The sequence below is a fragment of the Diceros bicornis genome, chromosome X (genome assembly GCF_020826845.1).
Source record: "Diceros bicornis minor isolate mBicDic1 chromosome X, mDicBic1.mat.cur, whole genome shotgun sequence".
NCBI lineage: Eukaryota > Metazoa > Chordata > Mammalia > Perissodactyla > Rhinocerotidae > Diceros > Diceros bicornis.
Window position 1 is genome coordinate 9,643,177 of NC_080781.1, and position 21,755 is coordinate 9,664,931.

General features: G+C 40.7%; 1 protein-coding gene across 1 annotated transcript in view; it reads left to right on the forward strand.

Annotated features, from left to right (window-relative positions):
- The first annotated feature begins 1,660 nt into the window (after positions 1–1,660).
- The window catches only part of FRMPD4 (FERM and PDZ domain containing 4), a 530,865-nt gene continuing 510,770 nt past the window's right edge, over positions 1,661–21,755 (forward strand). The window contains exon 1 of the mRNA XM_058535435.1: positions 1,661–1,807. Within this exon, the coding sequence (XP_058391418.1) occupies positions 1,767–1,807 (41 nt within the window). The 5' untranslated portion in view covers positions 1,661–1,766. The remainder of the gene's footprint in view (positions 1,808–21,755) is intronic.

Consider the following 21,755-nt stretch of genomic DNA (forward strand, 5'->3'; position numbering starts at 1 on the left):
AAACTCGTCTATCTGTAAAAAGCTCAAGGAAAATTGATTCTATTTATGTTTTAAATAATGTAGTTTTGTGCCTCAGTTTCAAATCATTTGGATTTTTCAGATTGCTACTGATTTTATGTTTAATTTTTGAAAGAAATGCCTTTAAAATAAAAAGTGGAAGTACTAGGCTTGAATACTGAAGACTTGAAATACAGCAACAGACCAGGATAGGAGCAGAAGTCTGGGAACTTTAAATCCATTTCCTTTTCCTTTTCCCTAATCCCTTCGGAGAGCTAGGAGCGGCTGGTCAGATCCTCCAACATTTCGGGGGTGGCATCTTTTCTTTGTGGTGGCCCTGCCATCAGGTGCATGCTTCTGGGTGGGAGAGCACACACTTTGTGCAGCCATCTGACCTTCAGTGAGTCTGGGGAGAAATTTTAAAGGATTTTGGAGAAGAGGCCTTGAGATTCCAAGAGAAAGAACAAGAAAAAGGGGCCCGAAGAAGCCTGAGCCTCCGGGGAGAAAGAACTGAGTTAATGAAGAGGGGTGATTATCCCAGATAATTATGTAAAAGAGAAGGCTAAGAGTTCTAAATGGCTGCAACTTGGAGTTTACTCTGCCTAAGGTGAGTGTTTATGTTTTTGTGGTTTTGTTTTTTGAGTAAGGTTTTTTCTGTTTTTTTCCCTTCTCGCTCTGCCTGCCAGACCCTCCTTCTCCTCCCTTCTTTTCCTTCAGATTCTGAACCCCATTCAAATTAGTCTCCGCGCCACTGGCTCCTGGGACCCTCATCTCTCTGCCCCTCTAGTAAGAAACAGCTGTGCCCCCCTCCCCCCATGCCTCCTGTTCTTATTTTCTTATTTCTCCGACGCTCCCCTGGTGCTGCTGTCCAAAGACACACCTTCCCAGCTAAGCCAGCTGTCTAGTCTCGCTCCAGCGGTTCGGGGGAAGCAGAGGGAAGTCTGCACTCTCCAAATCCACCCCTCTGCGTTGGGCATCTCCCTCCCCTTCCCCTTGATAAACGATCCAGCCTCGATCATCCCTGCTCCTTCCTAATTGCTAGTCTTGTTTGTGGAACAAACCAAGGCTTTGGGCAACCTGCGGTTACACAGCTCTCCTTTGGTTTGGGGAGGGAGGGGGTAGCGTTCACGGTCCCCGGTGTGCCCAAGACTGTTAGACCAGATCTTTCAGATCTGGAGGCACAGGCAGCCGGTGACAAGAGAGCCCCCCCACCCTCGTGGGTGGGGGTGGGGAGAGGAGAAGGGACTCGGCTTGGGGAAGGAGGCAGAGAGGCAGCTGCAGTGCCGGGAGGGGTGCGTGCGCGTGTGCCAGGCTCGCCCGCCGCCTCCAGGCTCAGTCTGCGCTCCTCGGCACGCGGGGCAGCCGGGGCCGGGGAGTACGAACAGCGCCCCTTGCCCGGGCCTCGCCTCCCCAGGGCGCCCGGCATTCCCCCGGGCCTGGGCGCACGGGGCGGAGCGAACGACAGGGGCTGCGCTCCCCGCCCCCGCCCCTCGCACCCTGCCCGGCCCCCTCTCCATTGAGTTTTCCCCACACCGGCGCCCATCAATGGTCCTGCTCGGGGATGCACACGCAGCTCACGGCCGGAGGGGGGTAGCAGCCGCCGCCGCCAGGTGCGGGCTCTCCCGGGCCGCCGCCGCCACTCGCCGTCGCCGCCACTCGAGCCCCGGGGCGCGCTGAGGTCCTGGCCGGCCATGGGGCTGCCTAGGCTGCCGTTGATGGCGTGAAAAGGGGCGACGGAGCCGCCACGCTCGGGGTCCCCGGCTGCCTGCATGGATGTCTTCAGCTTTGTGAAGATTGCAAAGCTCTCGAGGTAGGGGCTGCGCCGGTGCATTTGCACCCAGGGCCGCCGCCGCGGGCAACTTGGTGCTTTATTTTTCGGGAGGCTCGGGGAGAAGTAAAAGCTGGAAAGAGCTGCGGGGCTTAAGATAGGACTGCAACGAGGTGGCCAGGGGCTGCTGCGTTCAACTTATTTCTCACTGGCTGGTGGGGCTTGTGTATCGACGGGTGTAGACCACACACACAGAGATACACACGCCCTCACGCACACACCAATGTTCACGACAGTTTGTTTTCCCTTAGGAAAAGCCCCAGTGGTACTTGGGGTCACATGTATAATTCAGGGCTAAGAGAAGATGGTTGTAATTGCTACTGCTAGGGAAAGCCAGAAGAGCTTAGAGCTTTGCTACCTGCTTTCCAAGCGGTAGTGACCAAAAGTGCCCCCCCGGCCCCGGCAATTAGACCTCCACACCCTGGAAAACTTAGCTTGTTTTGGGTTGACCCAGGTAACCGGTCAGGTGTTCCCAGCAGTGACCTAGATGCTGAAGTCATGGAGACAGAAGACAAAGACCTTTAGCCTTTCTTTGGGTAACTATGTAGTCCTAAGCCTTGAAAGACAGAAATTTGCTTCCAAGTGGCCGTGTTTTTGAAGTGGAAAAAAAGTCATCAATTCAGGCAGATTTCTGGAGCAGTGCTGATAGAGGAAGAACATTTCCACTTTTTGGCCACCTAGGTATTACCTGGTCAGAGCATTGCTCCTAGGTCTTCTGCTCTGCTTCCCTTTCCAAAGTCTTCATCGAACTCAGAAAGTAGGTCTGTGCTTCTTGCAATGTGGCATTAACTGGGAAGGGCCTGGTATGATTGTAGTGCGGCAAATTAGGAAATCTTGCCCCATCTCCTCTGCCCAAGTTTTTGGAAAGACTGGCCTTCTGCCCCGGGAGCTCTTGATAGCAGTTACTACCACACCTTAGGAGGTAGACAGTAGGGGTTTCCCAGGACGCAGTTTAGACTTGCTTTCAAGACAGAGAGAATAATTCTAGGTTTTCCTTCATTCCTTAGTGTCACGGTGGGACACGAATGCATCAGGCAAGAATGAGCGGCCTCAGATAGCCTAAGTCAGAAATGTATGTTGACTTTGCTTTGCTAAATTACATTTGAGACATTTCAGAAACATTTCCTTTGGATGTGGCCATTCAGATGTGCCTCTCCAACAACCATAGGTCTTGATTTGTTCTTCTTGCCCATCTCCACCTTCCCTCACTACTCACGTGGGTCAGTCTTAATGTCACAAGCAGATTTCCCAGGGAAAGGGCCGCATTGTAACTTAGTCTGGGTAGATGTGAGGTATACAGTTGATGGGTAAATGTCTTTATTGAAGAAGAGGCGTTGCCCTGCATGTCAGAAGACATATGTCAAGCAGTAGATGATTGTAGTGTGGCAAATTGTTTGGTTTCATGCTGATATCATAGAGGGCCATGGCTTCACACCTCTATTCTATTAACTTCCTGCATGCTTCTGCCTATGGCTGGTTTATCAACAGCTGTCAAATCATGAACCATGGAATGGAAACGGCTATGAGCAACAGTTTAGCAATTGCCTGATGCCATCTGTGTGATGGCAGAGAGATTGCCAAAGGGAAAGAAGTTGAACCAATAGTATAGTTTACAGTAACCAAGGTAGATTTCAGTGGCCTCAAATGCTAAAAAATGATAAGATTAACGAAACATCTAGAGCCTAGATTTACTTAAACTTTGGAGTTTGGGAGCGCACAGAGCTGTGTGTCAGTGAAAAGATGTTTTATACTCGTTTTGCTAAATTCTAGGGTGTCTTCATGATATTCACAAATCTGAGTTTTTGCAAAACCCAAGCCAGGCTGTGGGAGATTAGTATCTTATTTTAAAAAGAGGTTAAAATTTAGTAAATGAGTGTGAATTTCACTTTCTATCCTTAACGTGATCCAAATAGAGTGTTTATTCTAAAGAGAGAAGCTGCACATGTTCTGAGCTTATGTGCCTATTAAGAAATCTTCCATCCATGGGAAATCTTCTTGTTTCTCAGTGTGAGCTCAGTGATGGTCCCCGAGCTGAAATAGAAATACCTGTAGAGGGTCATCAGCATGCAGAAACACATGTTTGCAGCTGCTTGTTTCTGCCCTTGAAGGAATAAAGTCCTGTGCGTGTGTTGTAAAGGCTGTTACAGAAATCAAGTTCTTTTCTCAAAGGTGAAGTATAAAAGTGCTTACACTGCAGGATTTTCCTGATTTCAGAATGGATAATCTTCCTAAAGGATTTAGCTTTGATCAACGTGGTTACTTGAGTGCTTAAAATTCTCTTGGTTTGGAGATGAACACACGTAGTTACCCCGGGCCTTAGCCTTGTCTTGGTTCTCAAGAACTTGAGTTTCTAAATGTTGATTCGGAAAGCATTTGCTGTAGAAGCATACCTGATATTTTCTACGTGTTCTATCCGTGAATAAAGAGAGTGGTAATTACAAAGAATTACAAGAGAATACTTATCCACACTGGAATTAATAGGCAGCACATTTTGACTTTTCAAAGTACCTACATTTAACTACTTGTTGCCAGAGTCTATGCCCTTTAAATCATGTGAAAAATCAGAATTCAGATTGCTCCTCAAGAACGTGGTACAATCTTATGATCATCAATAAAAAAAAAATGCTGCCAAGTGTTGGCATAGCTGACAAGTTGCGACTCTTTACATCCTTTTTGAATTGTGACCCTTGGTTGCATCCATCGTGGGTGGCACAGTGTGTCACGGTTCTCTCTGGAGTTGTTTTTTCTTGTTCTTATAATTTTCTGGTTATTAAACTGCTTGATAGTTTACATGCAATTTTACTTCACTGTTTCCTTGGTAACAGTTATATATCACTTTCCATCTTTGTAGATGAGAGCATTACAGATGATTGCCTTATAAGCCAGTAATCGTATAAAAATAGGCATGTATTTTTATTGTTACTGTTCTTTGTATCGACTATTTCATTTGTAAAGCAGATGCACTCTTTGAAATGTTTACAGAAGAATGCAGTTCAGTAGAAAAACATATGATTATGCCCCCTTCACCTGCGGGAAGTGATTTGAAACCCAAAACTCATAGGGGTGTTATTAAGCTGAGCCATGTGTTCATGGATTGAATAGCCTGACTTCACTTCTTTTCTTTAAGCAAAACAGTACACTTTGGGATAATGATTGGGCCCCAGTTATTAATATGAATAGTATTTCTCGTAGTGGTAGGTAAATTTGGGGGCTGCTTTATTTTACATCGTCTTCTAGTTGCACGGGTTATTTGGTGGCATACAGCAGTGATTAATATCTGTAATAGGAAAGTGTGCTAATTTTGTTACAAATACACATTTGAGGAAGAATAAAAAATCCGTATGTATAGTTTCCTCAGATTTTTATGTAACACCTATTTAGAGGTTACTAAACTTCTATTTTTTACCTTTACCTTGTTCAGAATGAAAGATTTCCCAGAGAAAAAGGGAAGTTAAAGAAGCAATGCAAAAGGTCAGATTTTTCCCATCTCTCTTTTGACCTGAGTAATTGTATTAATGTTGCTGATAATAGTGAGCTGTGGAGGCCAGCAATGAAAAACTCCCAAAGACTCTGGATTTGAATTTTATTAAAAATGCTACTTGCTCATCGTCTGAGTCCTTTCTGAGTTCTGCTGATTTTCCTGGCTGTCAGGAGGTGAAATGATGAACAGTTTCATAACAGAACTAGATTCCTGTTTTAGGAATGTTTAACTCTAGTTTCCCAGGGGTTGCTACTTTGCAGCTGTGAAAGTCAAGTCACTAGCACTTCCTGGGGCAGATGTCTACTTCAGCAGCATTTCAAGCATCTCTTTCTCTCTCTCTTTGGGACAAGTGAATTTCACCTTCTTGCTATCAGAATTTGATATAGATTGTCAGCTGCAGTGAAACTTACTTGTAATTTAAAAGCATGACCTGGAAATTCTCACTTTCTGCTTATGGAGCTTCCAGCTGTTGATTTTCTCCTTACATACACGTGTACACACACACACACACACACACACACACACACACACAGTTCAACTTTATTATTCCATTTGGAGTTTGCCATGGAAGTTTAGCTGTGAGAGAATATACATTATTGGTGAACTAGAAATTTATCTTTAGGGAATGGACTTAAAGTCACTGATTTCATACTTGGCTCAATGAGAAAAATTGAGAGCATTTTTTGAGTTTGCTGAGAAATACAGTCCTGAAATCTACCACTCTTACCATCAAATGATCTTGAAATTTGAAAGCTAATCGTAGCAAGGAAAGAAAATTATGACCAGGTTAAACCAGGGATTGGTAAACTATGGCCTCTGGGCCAAGTGTGGCTCGCTGACTGTTTTGGTATAGCCTATGAGCTAAGAAAGGTTTTAATTTTTTAAAAAATTTTTAAATGGTTCAAAAAAAGTCAAAAGAAGAATAATATGGAATTAAAATGTCGGTGTCCATAAATGAAGTTTTATTGGAACATAGCTATGTTTGTGCATTTGAGTATTGTCTGTGGCTGCATTTGCTCTATGACAGCAAAGCTGAATAGATGCTACGGAGACCTTATAAGGCCTGCAAAGCCTGAAATATTTACTATCTGGCCCTTTACAGAAACAGTTTACTGACCCCTGGGTTAAACAGTGCCTTTTCCTATTTTCTCTGCTTTACATTATCAGCACGTGTGTGGGCACAAGTATAACCAAATACACACTGTCAAAGATCAGCAAAGCCAGACACTAGATATAAAGTGGTCAGGACAGATTTTAATCAGTAACATACTAGTGCAATAGGGAAAGGAGGCCAGTGTGAACTCCACACAACGTCCATTTGTACAGAGGTGACTGGGTATTTTAAAGGGTAAGTGAGGGAAGGTGGGGGGAGCTAGGGCTCAGGAGAGGCAGGGAAGGGAAAAATTACAAACAAGCGAGAAGGGGTGTTGCTCCCTGTGACACCCATCTGCGTTTGCTAACTGGCGCTTATCCAAGTTAAGCTCCTCCTCTGCCACAGAGGCTGGGAGACAGGGACTCTATCTTCAGATATTGGCTAGAAGAAACAATAAATTCTTTTGGCAGGCTTAAATTTTCTCAAGCAGGCATGTTAGGGGGCTAGAGTCCTCCTAGGGATTTGGCCTTGAGCTGTTACGAACTAAGTTAGTATTTGTTCAGTTCTTTATAGGCCAAGGTTGAGGCCTATTGGAGAAAGGGCTCACAGGTACCTGGCTAGAGTTTGGTTAAGGAGAGAAACTTAGTCAACACATGTCAAATTTAGCATATTAAGTACACGAATTCACCAGTAGTGTACATTCACAATTAATGTAGACCTTATTTTTATTTAAACTTATGATCTCAAATTATTTATTAAACTGTTGGGACTGACCATTAGAAGTGAACGTTATTGCCTTACTGCTATTTGTTGCACTGGGGACAATTTTTGCATGCTTATTCTTTGGTCACTAAGTTGGCCTGCTTTCTTTGGGCTGGAGAGTTACCTGTTAGAGTGATTCTTGCCTTCCATAGGCTTTTAAACTTCTAGTTTAACATGGATGGAAAAAGAATGGGCGATAATACTTGTATAGTCTCAACTGACGTGTGCCGAAGAACTGATAAACAAGTCCACAGGAGAATGCCTGGTATTTCCTTACAGTACACTTGAGCCATCTGGTCCTAATGGCTGATGACCTTCATTAATCTTTTTCCAAATGGAAAGAAAACTAGATAAGTGGATTTAGTTGTAGGCAGAGGACTGGAAAGAGGCTGTATTAATTTGGAGTTGAATTTAACCCAACTTTCTTATGATTTGATTGAGAGCATTGTAATGAAAACCTGTAGACTACCTTTAGTTCTTTGTAGCAAAAACATATCAAAAGTATGCTGCCTTGCTTCTGAGCAATTTAGATCATTATGTACTTAAGCTGTGAAAATTATCTTGAAGAAATCTAAGCCTTAGTTTTAGATAACAAAGTTAACATTCCAGTTTTTTCCTGGCAAAAGGATGATAAGGGTTTCCTGCCTGAATTCTTTTAGAAATATATTTTCAAGTATGGTTTACAGCATTTGGCTTAGGATAAATACTCTATACTAAATAATTAGTAAAGTCATACACAGCCCATTCTAATACTTCTTGCAAATAAATTACCATAATTTGTTTAGCTGAACAGTTATCATGATCAGTACACAAGTTACAAAGTGGCCTGCCCTTGGATTAGATCTCGGAGAATAAACTTTTATTTCTGTTTTGACATTTAAAGCATTTTTTTTCTGTGATTGATGGTTAAAAATTCATCAACTTGGACTTCTAAGAAATCTGTGTTTTACTGCTGTAAGCTCAACAAGCAAAATTATGATTATGCTAAAATGGGTTTTTATAGATGTCAGTAAGTTTTTATTTGAGGAAGTCCTTTTTGAATGATAGGAAAACTATCATTTTTATGAAATAAATATTTCTCAAGTTTGAAAAGGAAAAGCAATTTTCCTACAATTACAATTTACTATAGGGTTTTAATTTTTATTTTGGTGGTTTTTCATATGTTCCATAAATTGTATGAGATTTGCTTAATTGAAAATAAGAACATGATGATTATCTCACAAAGATGAGCTTTAAGGAAAAAAATGAGCCAAAGTTCATAAAATTAATGTTAAAATTCGCCCAACGACTGTAGGAAGGAGTGTATTTATATATTTAATTGGCACGATTATTTAACTGGTAGAAGAGTGCTGTGGTGGAGAACGTGAAGCCATCTGGCTAATTCGAGGCTGTTCTGCATTGGATCCTACATCTAACCCTGGTGACTTTACAGTGGCCTGTCTAACTGGGGTCCAGGGTGCTTGTCTCTTATGAAATTCACATTCCTAGTCACTAGTGGGGACCCTGGGTTGGGGCAGTTAGCAGTCCAGGTACACAGTGAGTGAAGTCTGGGATTAGTTTTGTCACAGTGCTGCTCAGGGCAGTGCCCCCCTCTGTGGCCTAGGGCACAGGTTAGCACACTATAGCCACCTGATTTGTTTACTTTTATTTATATTGACTTCTGTTCTAGTAGCTGTCCTACCAGTTTTTGTAAATAAAGTTTTATTGGAACACAGCTGTGCTCGTTTATTTATGTATTGTCTGGGGCTGCTTTTGGCAGAGTTGAATAGTTGTGACAGAGACCACATGGCTTGCAAGGCCTAAAATATTTACTCTGCCCTTGACAGGAGAATTTTACTGTTCTTCCTTGAGCTCTCTGCCCAGTACTCAAATTCCCCTCTGAGGCTAGAGCTGTGCCCTGGGTGACTGCCTGATTTGCTGGGAGAGGGAAGGGTTGATGTGGTTGGGGGGACACTTGTCCTCTGCCAGCCCCCCTTTGGCGTCTTTAGCTGTTAGCATTTACTGTACTGCCTGGAGGTTAATTTAGAAGCTTTCTGAAGTGAAAATCTGATCCTCTCTGTCTTCTCTATCTCCTTGCTCCTTAAAGCCTATAGGGAAAAATCCACATTCTTTATCTCCACCCTTTTGGGGTTGGCCCCTGTTTCCTTTGGGTATCTTATTGGTGGACACTTGTTATTTCTCCTTCCCAGCCTTAACTTCCTTTTCAACCCCCAAACACACATATGCACACATTCACACACACATACCCCTACCTCTAACTATGTCGAACCTTTTAGAAGTCCTAAATGGTGTCACACCTCTGGGCCTTTACATATACTCTTCATTTCATCTGGAACAATCTTTACCTCCCCCTTTTCACCTAGAAAACTACTATTTGTCTTTTATGTTTCGGTTTGTAATCTAAGATTGTTTCCTGCAGCCTTCTCAACTCGCCAATCCTGAGTGAAATGGCTTGACTAGCATCTTTTGTTAGTTAAGACAATCTAACTGCTTTAGCAGATTAACCCCTCAATTTATAGTGGCTCATTTCTTGCTCACTTGGAGCCCCTCACAGGTGTTCCTGAAAGAGTGAGAGAGCTCTGCTACACACGCTCAGTCAGAGAACCTGGAAGATGCAGGCTGTCTCCTCTTCAACATGAGATTCAGAGTTGCCCTGCCCATTAAGGTTCAGCTGACAGATGAGGGGAGAGAAATGGGAGAAGACTGGGTGGGAGGTTTTGAAGGGCCATGCCTGGAATTGAAGTACGTTATTCTGCCTACACTCCATTAACCAGAACCATGGCCATATCTAACTGCGTGGGTGGCTGGGACATTTAGTCTAGCTGTGTACTCAGTCTCTGCTGGGCATCTTGTGCTCTACCTTTATCATAATATTTCTTCATTATGTGGGAGATTGCACTTTTGTTCCCAATTTTTAAACTTTCCCTAAACCCAAGCCTCTTCTGTGTGACATTACAGTTCCTCCTGCTAGAGGTGGAGTGTCCTTTCCTGCCCCATTGCCGTTGGGCTTGTCACTTGCTTTGGCCAATAGAACATGGGTAGGAGTCAGTATCAGTTTTGGTAGAAGGCCTTAGGAGGCAGTGTGCATTTCTTTTTTGCTTCTAATATTGCTAATGAAGAGCTGCCTGGATTAGCCTGTTGGTCCAGAAGCTGGATTCACATGGCACAGCACCATCCTGCGAACCTGTGAGCATGAAAACATGCTTATTGTTGGATGACACCGAGTTTGGGGGAAGTTTGTTATGCAGCATTATTGCAGCAATAGTTGACCAGTACATATTGTATTATAATTGACAATTATAGTCCAGTTTGGGATTGTGTCACATTTATGAGCTCTTTGAGGGCAACACCCCTTTATATGAAACTTCTTTGGTTCAGAGTAGATATTAAGTATTTGGTGAATTATGAATGAATCAGAGTGAAACCATACTGCATTCCACATGACGTCAAGTATTAATTATCATAGATATGTGTGCTTCTGTACTTCATTCAGCAGATCGGAGTGCTCCTGATTTTTAGGATCTGCTGCCAGTTCTCATTTACTGTGCCCGTTGGACACTTGGCAGTAAACTCCTGCCCACCTCTAGAATTTGGGACCCAGCCCTACATCTGGGCCCAGATCCTCTCACGTTTGATTTCTTTCCCTTCCTTCTAGTCCTGAAAATCCTAGTGTTCTCCAGTTATACACATTGTTTCTCTACTTCCAGGAGAAAATTGACATGTAACATACTTAAAGGTTTGATAATGAGAGTTTTGTGTACTTAAATGTGATATTAAAGACCTCGTGATCAGGGTTTCTTGCCTACAATATGTTGGGAAAAGGAAATAAAGAACTAGGAAATAAAATACTCACTGTACTAAATGAAAGGTATTGTCTTGCTAAAGTGCACACATTTGACCTAGAGTTAGGTTTTATATTGCTCTTTTAAAATATCACACCGAATGAGCAAATTTTAAGAAATGAGTCTATGAGAACTTTGCTTAAAAATTAACATGAAATACAGTGCAGCTGTGGGGAAAAAAGAACAAGGAAATGCTCTATGCAGTGATATAGAAAGATCTTTGGATATATTTATTGTTATGTGAAAGTAGTAAGGTACAAAACTGTTTATAAAGGGGGGGATTGAATATGTATATTTTTTGTGTTTGCATAAAAGTGACTGGAAGGATGCACAATAAACTAATAACAGTGTGTAACTCTAAATCAGGGGTACAAGGGATTATGTGTGAAAGGGATTGGATTGATAGGGGACATGGGTCCCTACTTTATATTTTTATTTTATTTTGATTTTTTAACCCTAGGAATATATTAACTTTTAAGAATTAAATGTGAATTTCAAAAAAAGCGATAGGATACCCACATAAATGCAGAGGTCCAAATAATAATATCAACAAGTTTTTGACATGTTTTTTCTGATTGTAAAAGTAAGATAACTTGCTGTAAAAAGTTTTGAAAATACAGAATATATAAAGGAAAATATTGAAATTCCACCAACCAGATATAATCACTGTTATCTATTTTCTTTAACCATTCCATCTATTTTACATAATTAATATCATATTTACACAATTATGTACTTAAATTTTTAAAAAATGTTATGTGCCCGTATCATTAAACATTCTTGATAAATATAAAATAAACAGCTTCATATATCACAGTTTATTGAAGGACTTCCTATTTAATTAACGTTTAGATCATTTCCAGTGTTTTGCTTTGGATAATAATGTGACGAATATCTTTACAATGAAGTCGTTGGATTTCATGGGCATATTTCTTTCTGACATTAACAATAGCATACTGAGTATTTCAAAACTCATAAAAGTCAGAAGGTAGTTTGAGATGCCATTAAAATGATATTCAAATTTTATGCTAACATTGTGAGCATTCTAGTTTCTCAAAGGTGTTAAAGTTGACAAGCAGCATTTGTCATGGAAGTTAACCGAATGACAAGACTTGAAGCAGCTGGTGATGGGAAAGCTTGAGTAAGGCTGGGTGGAACATCAGGTGGATTTTTAGCAAGTCAAACCTTGTTTTCTTACGTTTGTAAAATGGGAAAACTATGGGATATTCCTTCTAAGTTTAATTCTATTTCTAAACTTCCATCATTTTACCATAGAATAAGCAAATTCTAAGAAATGCATCTATGAGAACTTAGATTCAAATAGCATGAAACACTATGCTGCTATAGAACATAAAGAACAGTGGAATTCTATGCAGTGATATCGAATGATCTCCAGGATATATTTATTAAGTGAACACAGTAAATTACACAACAGTAAGTATGCTTGTATTTACATAAAAAATGCTGAAAAGATACATAAGAAACTAAAAAAAGTGTTATTAGAATGAGGAGAGGAAGGGGGAGAAGAAAGTTTATTTAGAGGAAAGAAAATAGGGTAGGGCCGGCCCCGTGGCTTAGCGGTTAAGTGGGTGCGCTCCGCTGCTGGCAGCCCGGGTTCGGATCTCGGGCGCGCACCGATGCACCGCTTCTCCAGCCATGCTGAGGCCGCGTCCCACATACAGCAACTAGAAGGATGTGCAACTATGACATACAACTATCTACTGGGGCTTTGGGGAAAAAAAGCAGGAGGATTGGCAATAGATGTTAGCTCAGAGCCCGTCTTGCTCAGCAAAAAGAGGAGGATTAGCATGGATGTTAGCTCAGGGCTGATCTTCCTCACAAAAAAACAACAACAAAAAAATTGGGTAAATATGATCCCCCAAAATGTTGAAAAATAAGCTCTAGATGAAAATATAAATTGCTAACTTAGACAGTTCTAACCTATAATTTCTTAGTTTTTTTCTATTTAGAACGAATGAAACATAAGAGAGAGTTTAATATATTAAGGATATATATCAAAAAAGTGTAATAGAAATTTCAGATCTATAAAATTTTAATGTTAGTTTTTATTAGCAAATTAAGATAAAGCTGGAAGATCATATTATTCTAAAAATGATCTCATTTTGTGTAGAACTGAGTACTCTGAAGCAAAATTCCTTCAGTTTTTATATCTAGTTCAGGCTTTCTCTGATAGGAATATAAGCAGAAAAAGTATTTTTCTTTTGTTCCTTACCCCCCAACAAGGAATGTGTATGATTTTTAAATGTAAATTTTATACATTTTTGACAACAATCCTAAAAATCTTATCCTCTGATAATCTTTCATTCACCAGCAGGGACCACTTGGTGTTTTTGGAGAACCACATTCTGGGGATGTATTGATGGATGTTTCCTTTCGGACTGTAATTTGATTATGCTGCCATTAGTTCATAATTTGGTTTTCTGGTTGGGATCATGTTGACAGGCTGAAGAATAGAGTGCTATTTCACTAAGTTGATGAAACACACATAGGAGGCAATAAAGTGCCTAATCCTTCTCTACTGGTTAATCCTTTAGTTTATCTCACTTTAACACTGATGTGGTTGTGTATAACTCCATCAACTTCCATTTATCTAGAATATAGTGGTGATTTTAATCAAATAGTCTAGCTATTATAGCTGTATGTGTTAAGCTTTTTAAAAAAATCATCTGAACACAAGAAGATACATGCATAAAACTATACTGCGCATGATTCATGGTTTTAATGCTAACCTAGAAGTCATTTTAAATTTTTTCCTGTGTCCTAGATCAGGGATCAGGGTTTGGTACACTGCAGCCTGTGGGCCCAATCCAACCTCTTGCCTGTGTTTGTATAAAGCCAGTTTGTATAAAGAATGGTTTTTACATTTCTAAATGGCTCCAAAAAATCAAAAGAATAATATTTCATGACAAGTGAAAATTATATGAAATTCAAATTTGTGTCCATAAATAAAGGTTTAATTGGCACACAGCCATGCCCATTATGTATTGTCTGTGGCTGCTTTCTCGATACAGTGGGAGAGTTGAGTGGTTGCTACAAAGACCAGATGACCCACAAAGCCTAAAATATCTGCCCCTCTACAGAAAGTTTGCTAACCCTGTCCTCTGTCATTAAATATCATCAAGTGGTTCTTGATGGAAAGAGAATTACAAATGAATATGTAGACACAGATTTAGATATATATTTTTATCTTTCTGGTTTTTTTTGAAAGTCTGCATAAATGGGAGGTTAGACAATATCACTTTGCACTTACAGATGATTCTCTGTATAATTTTTCCTACTGTGAGCAATCCTTTCTCTTCCCAAATAGATTTTAAACAACTTGAATAGGAATTGTGTTGTAAATGTTTATATTCTCCTACCGGGCAGCAAGCCGTGATTGCTTTCTTTCCCACAAAGAAGAAAGACATAAAAACACAAAGAATCACCCACACATGCTATGTAGTAAAGGATTCAAAGCAAAAGGCTGATAAGCTGTTTCCCTTTGTCCACTGGTTGCTTTGCTGTGACAGGTGCATACTTTGAAGAGAAGTGTGGAAGTGACACTGGGAAGGTAGGCTTGCTTAAGAGGATAGAAAAAACAGGAGAGGATGTGGACCCTGGGCCAGCCCTACTAGGTTATCCTACTATGTCTACTTCCTAGGAAGTGGACATCAAAACTCCGCTACAGTGTGGGTAGTTTATTTAGGGACATGTATTCTTAGTAGTTCATGTATAACCTAAATGGCTTCCATGTTTTCAGGTTAAAAATGTCATCCTTATTATGCTTTCTTATTATGAGTTTATTTTCTGAGTTTATCAGTTAAGATATTTTAGCTGCAAGTAAAGGAATGCTTGACTAACTGTGGCTTAAACAGTATATTTCTAGAGGTAGGTGGTTCCTGGGTTGGGCTTCATCGACTCAGGCTCTTTCCTTCTTTCTACTCCACCAGCTTCATGCTTGTTACCTAATGGGTGTAAAGTGGTTGCCACAGCTCCAGGCATCATATGACTGGGTTCAGAGGCAGGAAACAGGGGGTAGCTGTGAGTATTTTCTTTGTGTGGCTCTTTTTTTTTTTTTTTTTTTTTTGGTCATGGAGAAACATCTTTTGCAGAAGCTGAGACAGAGGGCAATGAGATGTTCATTTCTGGCTCACCTTCCCAGAGATCCTAATGCTCAGAATTAGGGAGGAAGAAGGGGAAGAGAAGTTGAGAACTCAATTAACATGCTATTCTTCTCTAATATTTTCTCTTTTATTCAGAGCTGTGCTTGGAGAACAGCAATAAAACTATTGTTTGCATAAAAAACACTTGAATTTGAGAGGAAGCTACCAAGTATCCATCTGGACACCATACTTATATTCCAGTAGAAATATATGACCCTTACTGCTTTATGATTAAATTGAAAGTGTATTCATTAGGATGCTGTCAGCAGCAAGTAATGGAATACATGACTACAGATAGCTTAAAGAGGAGGACAGTTTATTCTCTCACATAGAAATCCAGAGATAGGGCCATTTTAGGGTTGGTTAACGGGATTCAAGGGCTCTGGGTTTTGTCATCTTTTTCATGTGCCATCTCAGCATGTAGACTGCACTTCTCGTGGTCACAAAGTGACTGCAGTAGCTCCAGCCATCATATCTTCACACAAAAGAGACCAAAGATGAGAAGAGGGGAGCATGATATGTTCTTTCCATACTTCCCTTTTCGAGAGTGTGGAAAATTTTGCCAGAAATCTCATAGCAGAGTCCCTTGATCTTGCATTGTTCAGAATTATCACCGTGTCTCATGTCTTTCTTAAATCTACCTGGTGAGGGGAATCACCATGGCTGGTTTAGGCTTGCAGACATTGGCAAACTATGATCTGTGGACCAAATACAGCCCACGACCTGTTTTTGTAAATAAAATTTCATTAGGGGCCAGCCCTGTGGCATAGTGGTTAAAGTTCGGTGCACTCTGCTTCGGTGGCCCTGGTTCGTGGGTTCAGATCCCGGGCGCAGACCTACTCCACTCATCAGCCATGCTGTGGTGGTGACCCACGTACAAAGTAGAGGAAGACTGGCACAGATGTTAGCTCAGGGCTAATCTTCCTCAAGCAAAAAAGGAGGAAGATTGGCAACAGATGTTAGCTCAGGGTGACTCTTCCTCACCAAAAAAAAAAAGAACACCCCCATGACCATTCATTTACATATAATTTACAACTGTTTTTGCATTATAACAGCTGAGTTGCATAGTTGCAACAGAGATCATATGGCCCACAAAGCTTAAAATATTTACTATCTGACCCTTTATGGAAAAAGTTTGCTGACCCTTGGTTCAGAGAACCAGTGGTTCTCAACAGGGAGGCGGGTGTTGGGCAATGCTACCCCTGAGTGTTCTAGTTGTTTATAACGTTGGGGTCAGGGTCCTGGGGGCATATAGTGGGAAGAGACCAGGGATACCAAGCATCCTAACATGAGCAAAACAGTTCTGTATAATGAAGAGTTGTCCCACTGAGAATAGCAGTGGTGCCCCCACATTGACAAACACTGGCTTATGTTAATTATGAGTCTGTTTCTAGTGTAGGCGAGGGCCTCAGCTCCCACTACTCCCATCTCACCCCCAGCCCAGCATATGCTATCTGATACCTGCAAAATTGAGACTCTGGCAGGAAAGGAGAGGAAATGACTGTTGGTTAGGCAACCAAAAGCACAAGCTCTGGAGAGCAGATAGGATTTGCTAACTTGATCTCCAGAAAGGGATCGTTACATGGGTACCTCATAATTATGGACTGACTCATCGGCTGACGACAGTGGTTGCCCTGATGGGGAACAGCTCCTGGTGCCAGAGTTTTACATGAGTGGGAAATGTGCTTCCCTGCATTCCATATACTACAGGATTTGAGTTTATGTGAACTGAAAAGGTCTTTTCGTTCATGCTGTTCTGTAATGAAGAAATTATTTCCAACAAGAATGTATTAATCACGTGATTGAAAGTAAGGTTTTAAAGATAATTATAAACAATTAAGTAATTTAAAATAATTTTCTTGGTGTTTATGATAAAACCAATTAATTTATTAGACACTTTTGTTTGGGTGTCATTGAAAGGAAATTTACAAGTCTGCATTTCTTATTCCTAACTATTTTCTCATTGATTGAATAAGTTGTAACTGTTCATAATAAAAATGTCTCAGCTGTACTTTTTTGTATATCTATAGCCATAATCACATTAAATGAAGGCATGGGGATAGGTATGAAATATATACTAAGTATTCCTATGAATGGGTAGGTGTAGACGCTTACATGTTAAACAAATCTGATGTTTGATGATTGCCTGGAGTATTGTAGTACTCTGATTTTTTTAAACCAAAACCCATAGTAAGAAATTTGTTTTCGATTGTTACCTAATACACACTTATACTATACACACACTTATACATAATTAAAACAGAAGTTTCACAAAATGATACTGAGTTGCATACAATCTGATTCTGTTCTATTTTATCCTTTTTCAGTTTTTTGATTCTGCTGAGTGCAGCCCACTGAAGTAGTTTCATGACCTCTTCCCCCACGATAAGTTGCAGCCCATGTTTGAAAAACACTAGGGTCATGGATGTGTGATTTTTCTCCTCCTGGGAACTCTTCCCTCTTCTTGGAACATCACTTCTCTTCCTTTGGGAACTTGTCCTTCCCCATGCCAACCATAATATATGAGAGTGGCTGTTGATCATCAGCCCTTGTGACCCAGACTGAACCAATGAGAGCTCTTGCCCAGAGTTTTGTGAGCTTGAGCCAGCAAGGAAGGGCTTTGTTCCTCTGTAGTGACAGCCTTTACGAATGTAAGCCCACAGTTCCCTGTAGCCATAGGTGCCAGTCCCAGGGGACCTCTGGCTGAGAGCCTGAGTCAGCATCTAGTGAGTGGCTGGGAGAAAGGACTCTGGTGGCACCTGAGCTCTGGATCCAGCCATGTCAGAGGCTGGTATACCTTGGTAGGTTTACTTATACAAGCCAATATTTTGTTTTTTCTTAGTCTAATCTAAGATAATTTCTGTCATGAAAGGGTTCTAAGTAATACACATCAGTCAGTGCAGAAATGGTGAACCCTGGAGATGGCCATATATTGATTCCATGACAGGACCTGATCGGCAAAGAATCTTCTCTTGCATCTGGAGTGGCCTAAGCCATTTGAACGATACAGCCATTGCTTACTTCAGTGAATCAAGAGGTATGACTGCATTAGATTCTGGTAAAAGGTAAACCTACTGTACATGTATGTGTGTATGTGTGTGCATGTGCTCCTGTGTGTAGATAGAGACAGGGCAGAAATGAAGAGAGGGGAGGGAGGGGAGACGGAGAGATTTATAGAAAAAATTGATGTTATCATTAGCAGAGAAATCCATGTCCCTCATAATTCAGCTTGTACTCTTTTTAGTTTCTTTGTAGATGTGACTCCTGAGGACTCTGAGCCCAAGGCTTGAGGGTGTACTTAGGTTGCAAATTAAAAAAATGTCGTTTGAAATGAAGGTTATCAGACTGGATGCAAGATGAGGACACTGGACACATTGAATCTTTGAGTCTCTAATGGACCTTCTCCAAACTGTTGTCCTAATATCAGTAATGCTTGTTATTTTTTTTAACAAACTGTTTATTGAAGCATAATTATCATATACAATTAAATCGTAAGTGTATAGACTCAATAAATTTTCACAAACTGAATATACCCGTGGAACAACTACCCAGTTCAAGAATTAGCATATTACTTGAACTCCAGTGGCCCTCCTTGGAACCCTTCCCGAAGTTAACCTCTATCCTGACTTCTGTCCCCATCAATTAGTTTGGCCTGTCTTTGAATGTAATACAAATGGAATCATATGGATGTGTCTGGCTTCTTTCACTCAAGTAATGTTTACAAGACTCATCTGTGTTTGTGTGCAGTTGTAGTTCATTTCTTCTCATTGCGGTATAGTATTCCATTATATGAAGATCCCCAATGTATTTATCCCTTCCACTGTTGATGGCTATTTGGGGAGTTTCCAAGTTTTCACATTGAACAGAGCTATCCTGATCATTCTTGTGCCTTCTTTTGATGATCATATGTATGTATTTCTATTGTGTATGTTCCTAGGAGTGGAATTGCTGCCTCTGTAACTGTCTTTTGTAGTCACTCATGTCTTTCTTGCCCCTGGCTAGACTGTAAATTCCTAAAAAGGAGAGATTGTCTTATTCACCATTATCTAACCCCTACACTTAGCAGAGAAGCTGTTGCCTAGAAAGTGCAGACTTCTTGAACACTCTTGAAAATGCTCCTGCATTAACCCTTTGACATTTAAGCTGGAACAGGACACAAGTGCTCAGCCAGCCTCTGTTGGCCAGCCTATCTGGATTTAATAAGGTAAAGCTGCTGTAACAAAACAACTCCAAAATGTGTAATGTCTCCAATACCAAAATTGTTTATGTCTTGCTCTCGTAAGTTTTCCTCCAAGTGGTGATATAGGGACCTAAATTCCTTCTGTCTTATGGATTCTTCATCTTCAGCATGCAGCTTCCAAGCTGTCATGCTTGTCTGCATACAGCAGGCTGATTTTGAAAGGAGGACAGAGCAGAGGAGAAGGCACAAGTTTTGCCTCTGTTCTCATCCATTAATGAGAACTTGTTCTGAGGCTGATCTAACAACACAAGATGCTGGGAATCGTAGTCTCATGGGTATCATGTATAAGAGGAACTAGTCTGCTGACCAGAGTCCTTTCTGGAGTTCCAAGAGCTCTTTCACTGTTATTACCTCTTCTTACTCATCTAAGAGCTCGCTGCCCTCACAGTACCCTGTCCTCCTCTGAGGGTTGGAAGAGTCTTGATCTCAGGGACTTTTACAGTTTCCCTCAACAGTTGCACTAGGCCACCACAGTCTATCTCCATGCTCTATATTCCTTTAGAGAAGTTTGGCAGTAACATATCTCTTTTATTCTGGGGAAGATTTGGAAGATAGATACGGTCAGGTCTGCTATAATGCAACATATGTATTCTTGAAATTATAGCACAATTGCAAAGTCATGTAATAAAAAACACAAGGCTTATAGGAAAAATGGGTGAAGGGCACGGCACTTAAAATATTAAAAAACATTGTCAGTAGCATGATAAAAAAAAGATAACCTAATAAAAATGATAGCACAGTTTTACACAAGTTAGGTGATTAAGAAATACACAAATACTACAATACGTATGTCCCTTACCCTTGAAAATCCCTGAAGTTGGCTTGTGGAAGGAGGCGGAGGCAGGGTTGCAGCTTGTGTGTTACTGTGAAGGGGTGGAGGAGGGTGATCTGAAATCAGAGGGGAGGTTGTAACAGCAGGTGTGGATGGGCGTGGCTCCTAACACATGCTGTGAACTGACCTGACGGAGCTGTGGATGTTGGGGGGAGTGTGTATGCGCATGTGTTGTGTATTCCTGTGCAGCTCTGTTCAGCTGGATGCAGTTTTCTCAGTTCATAGTGCTTCTCCCAGATGAAATTGTGCATCAGCAAATAGGAAATTTGCGTTTACTCAAATCTTGCTCTAATGTATCAATCCCATTGAAACAAATTCACATTTACAAAGCAAATACTGTTGTGGGACTGATTACACCAGGATAGTGCAGGTGGACACAAGTAGACACAAAGTGGCCTCCATTCCTTGTGATAAACTTCCAATTAGTACATATCTTCTTATATGTGGATATTTTTGCAGAATTTTTTGACCACCATCATTCTTAAACCAGATAGCTTGCTTCTAGGTGATCAAGAATTGACTGCAGTTTGGAAACTATTGTTGCTAGAGTAACATGCTCATTTTTTTCTATTTCAGGTGTGTTCCTCTGTATTCTTTTCAGAGTAACATTTTCTCCTCATTGGTAATCTACACAATTTGTAAATAACTCTTACTTTAATGGTTCCTCTGTGGCTTTCATTCCCTTTTACCTGCATGAAGATTGCTCTCTTTTTTCCTAATACTCTCCAAGATTCAATTATCATCTTTGAAAGGAAGGCAGAAGAGTACCACACTCTTTAGAATACCCTTCTGTCCAAAATTAATGATAATTTCTGGTACAAAATAGGTTAGTTGTATATTGCATTATTTTTATTGACTGTGCAATGATTTTCAGGGCCTAGAATATTAGTATAATTATGACTACTGGTAATAGTAATGCTCTTTATATTGCTAATCACCAATGATATCATTAGAAATGTTAATATTAGTATTAATAAGAGTATTAGTAATATTGTTACTAATATTAATATTAATATTGTTGCTTAGTTCTGTAATTTTACTGTTATTAATACTACTTCTTACTATTTATATTAGTAATTATTTTACCACTTGCAAAACCTATGGGTGATATTACTCCTAACTGCTCCCTCCTCCTCCTCCTCCACCTCCTCCTCCTCCTCCTGCTGCTGCCACTGCTGCTTCTACTACCATGATTACCTAAAATGTATTGAGGGCTTACTGTGTCCCAGGCACTTTGATAAGCATTTTATCAACAATAGCTCAGATATTTGATCTTCACAACAACCTAGAGAGATAGGTTCTATTGTTATTCCCTTTTGCAGAGGAAGACACTGAGCATCAGAGAGGATAAGTAACTAACTTATCCAAGGAAGAAGCAGACTCAGGATCTGACTATTGCTCCCCAGTCCCTACTTGTATCCACTACGTGTACTGCAGAAATTAATGCCACTTTGAGATGCCATTATTTGCCTCCTATGATCACATGGAGCTGCCTTTGTAAATAATAATACTATCTT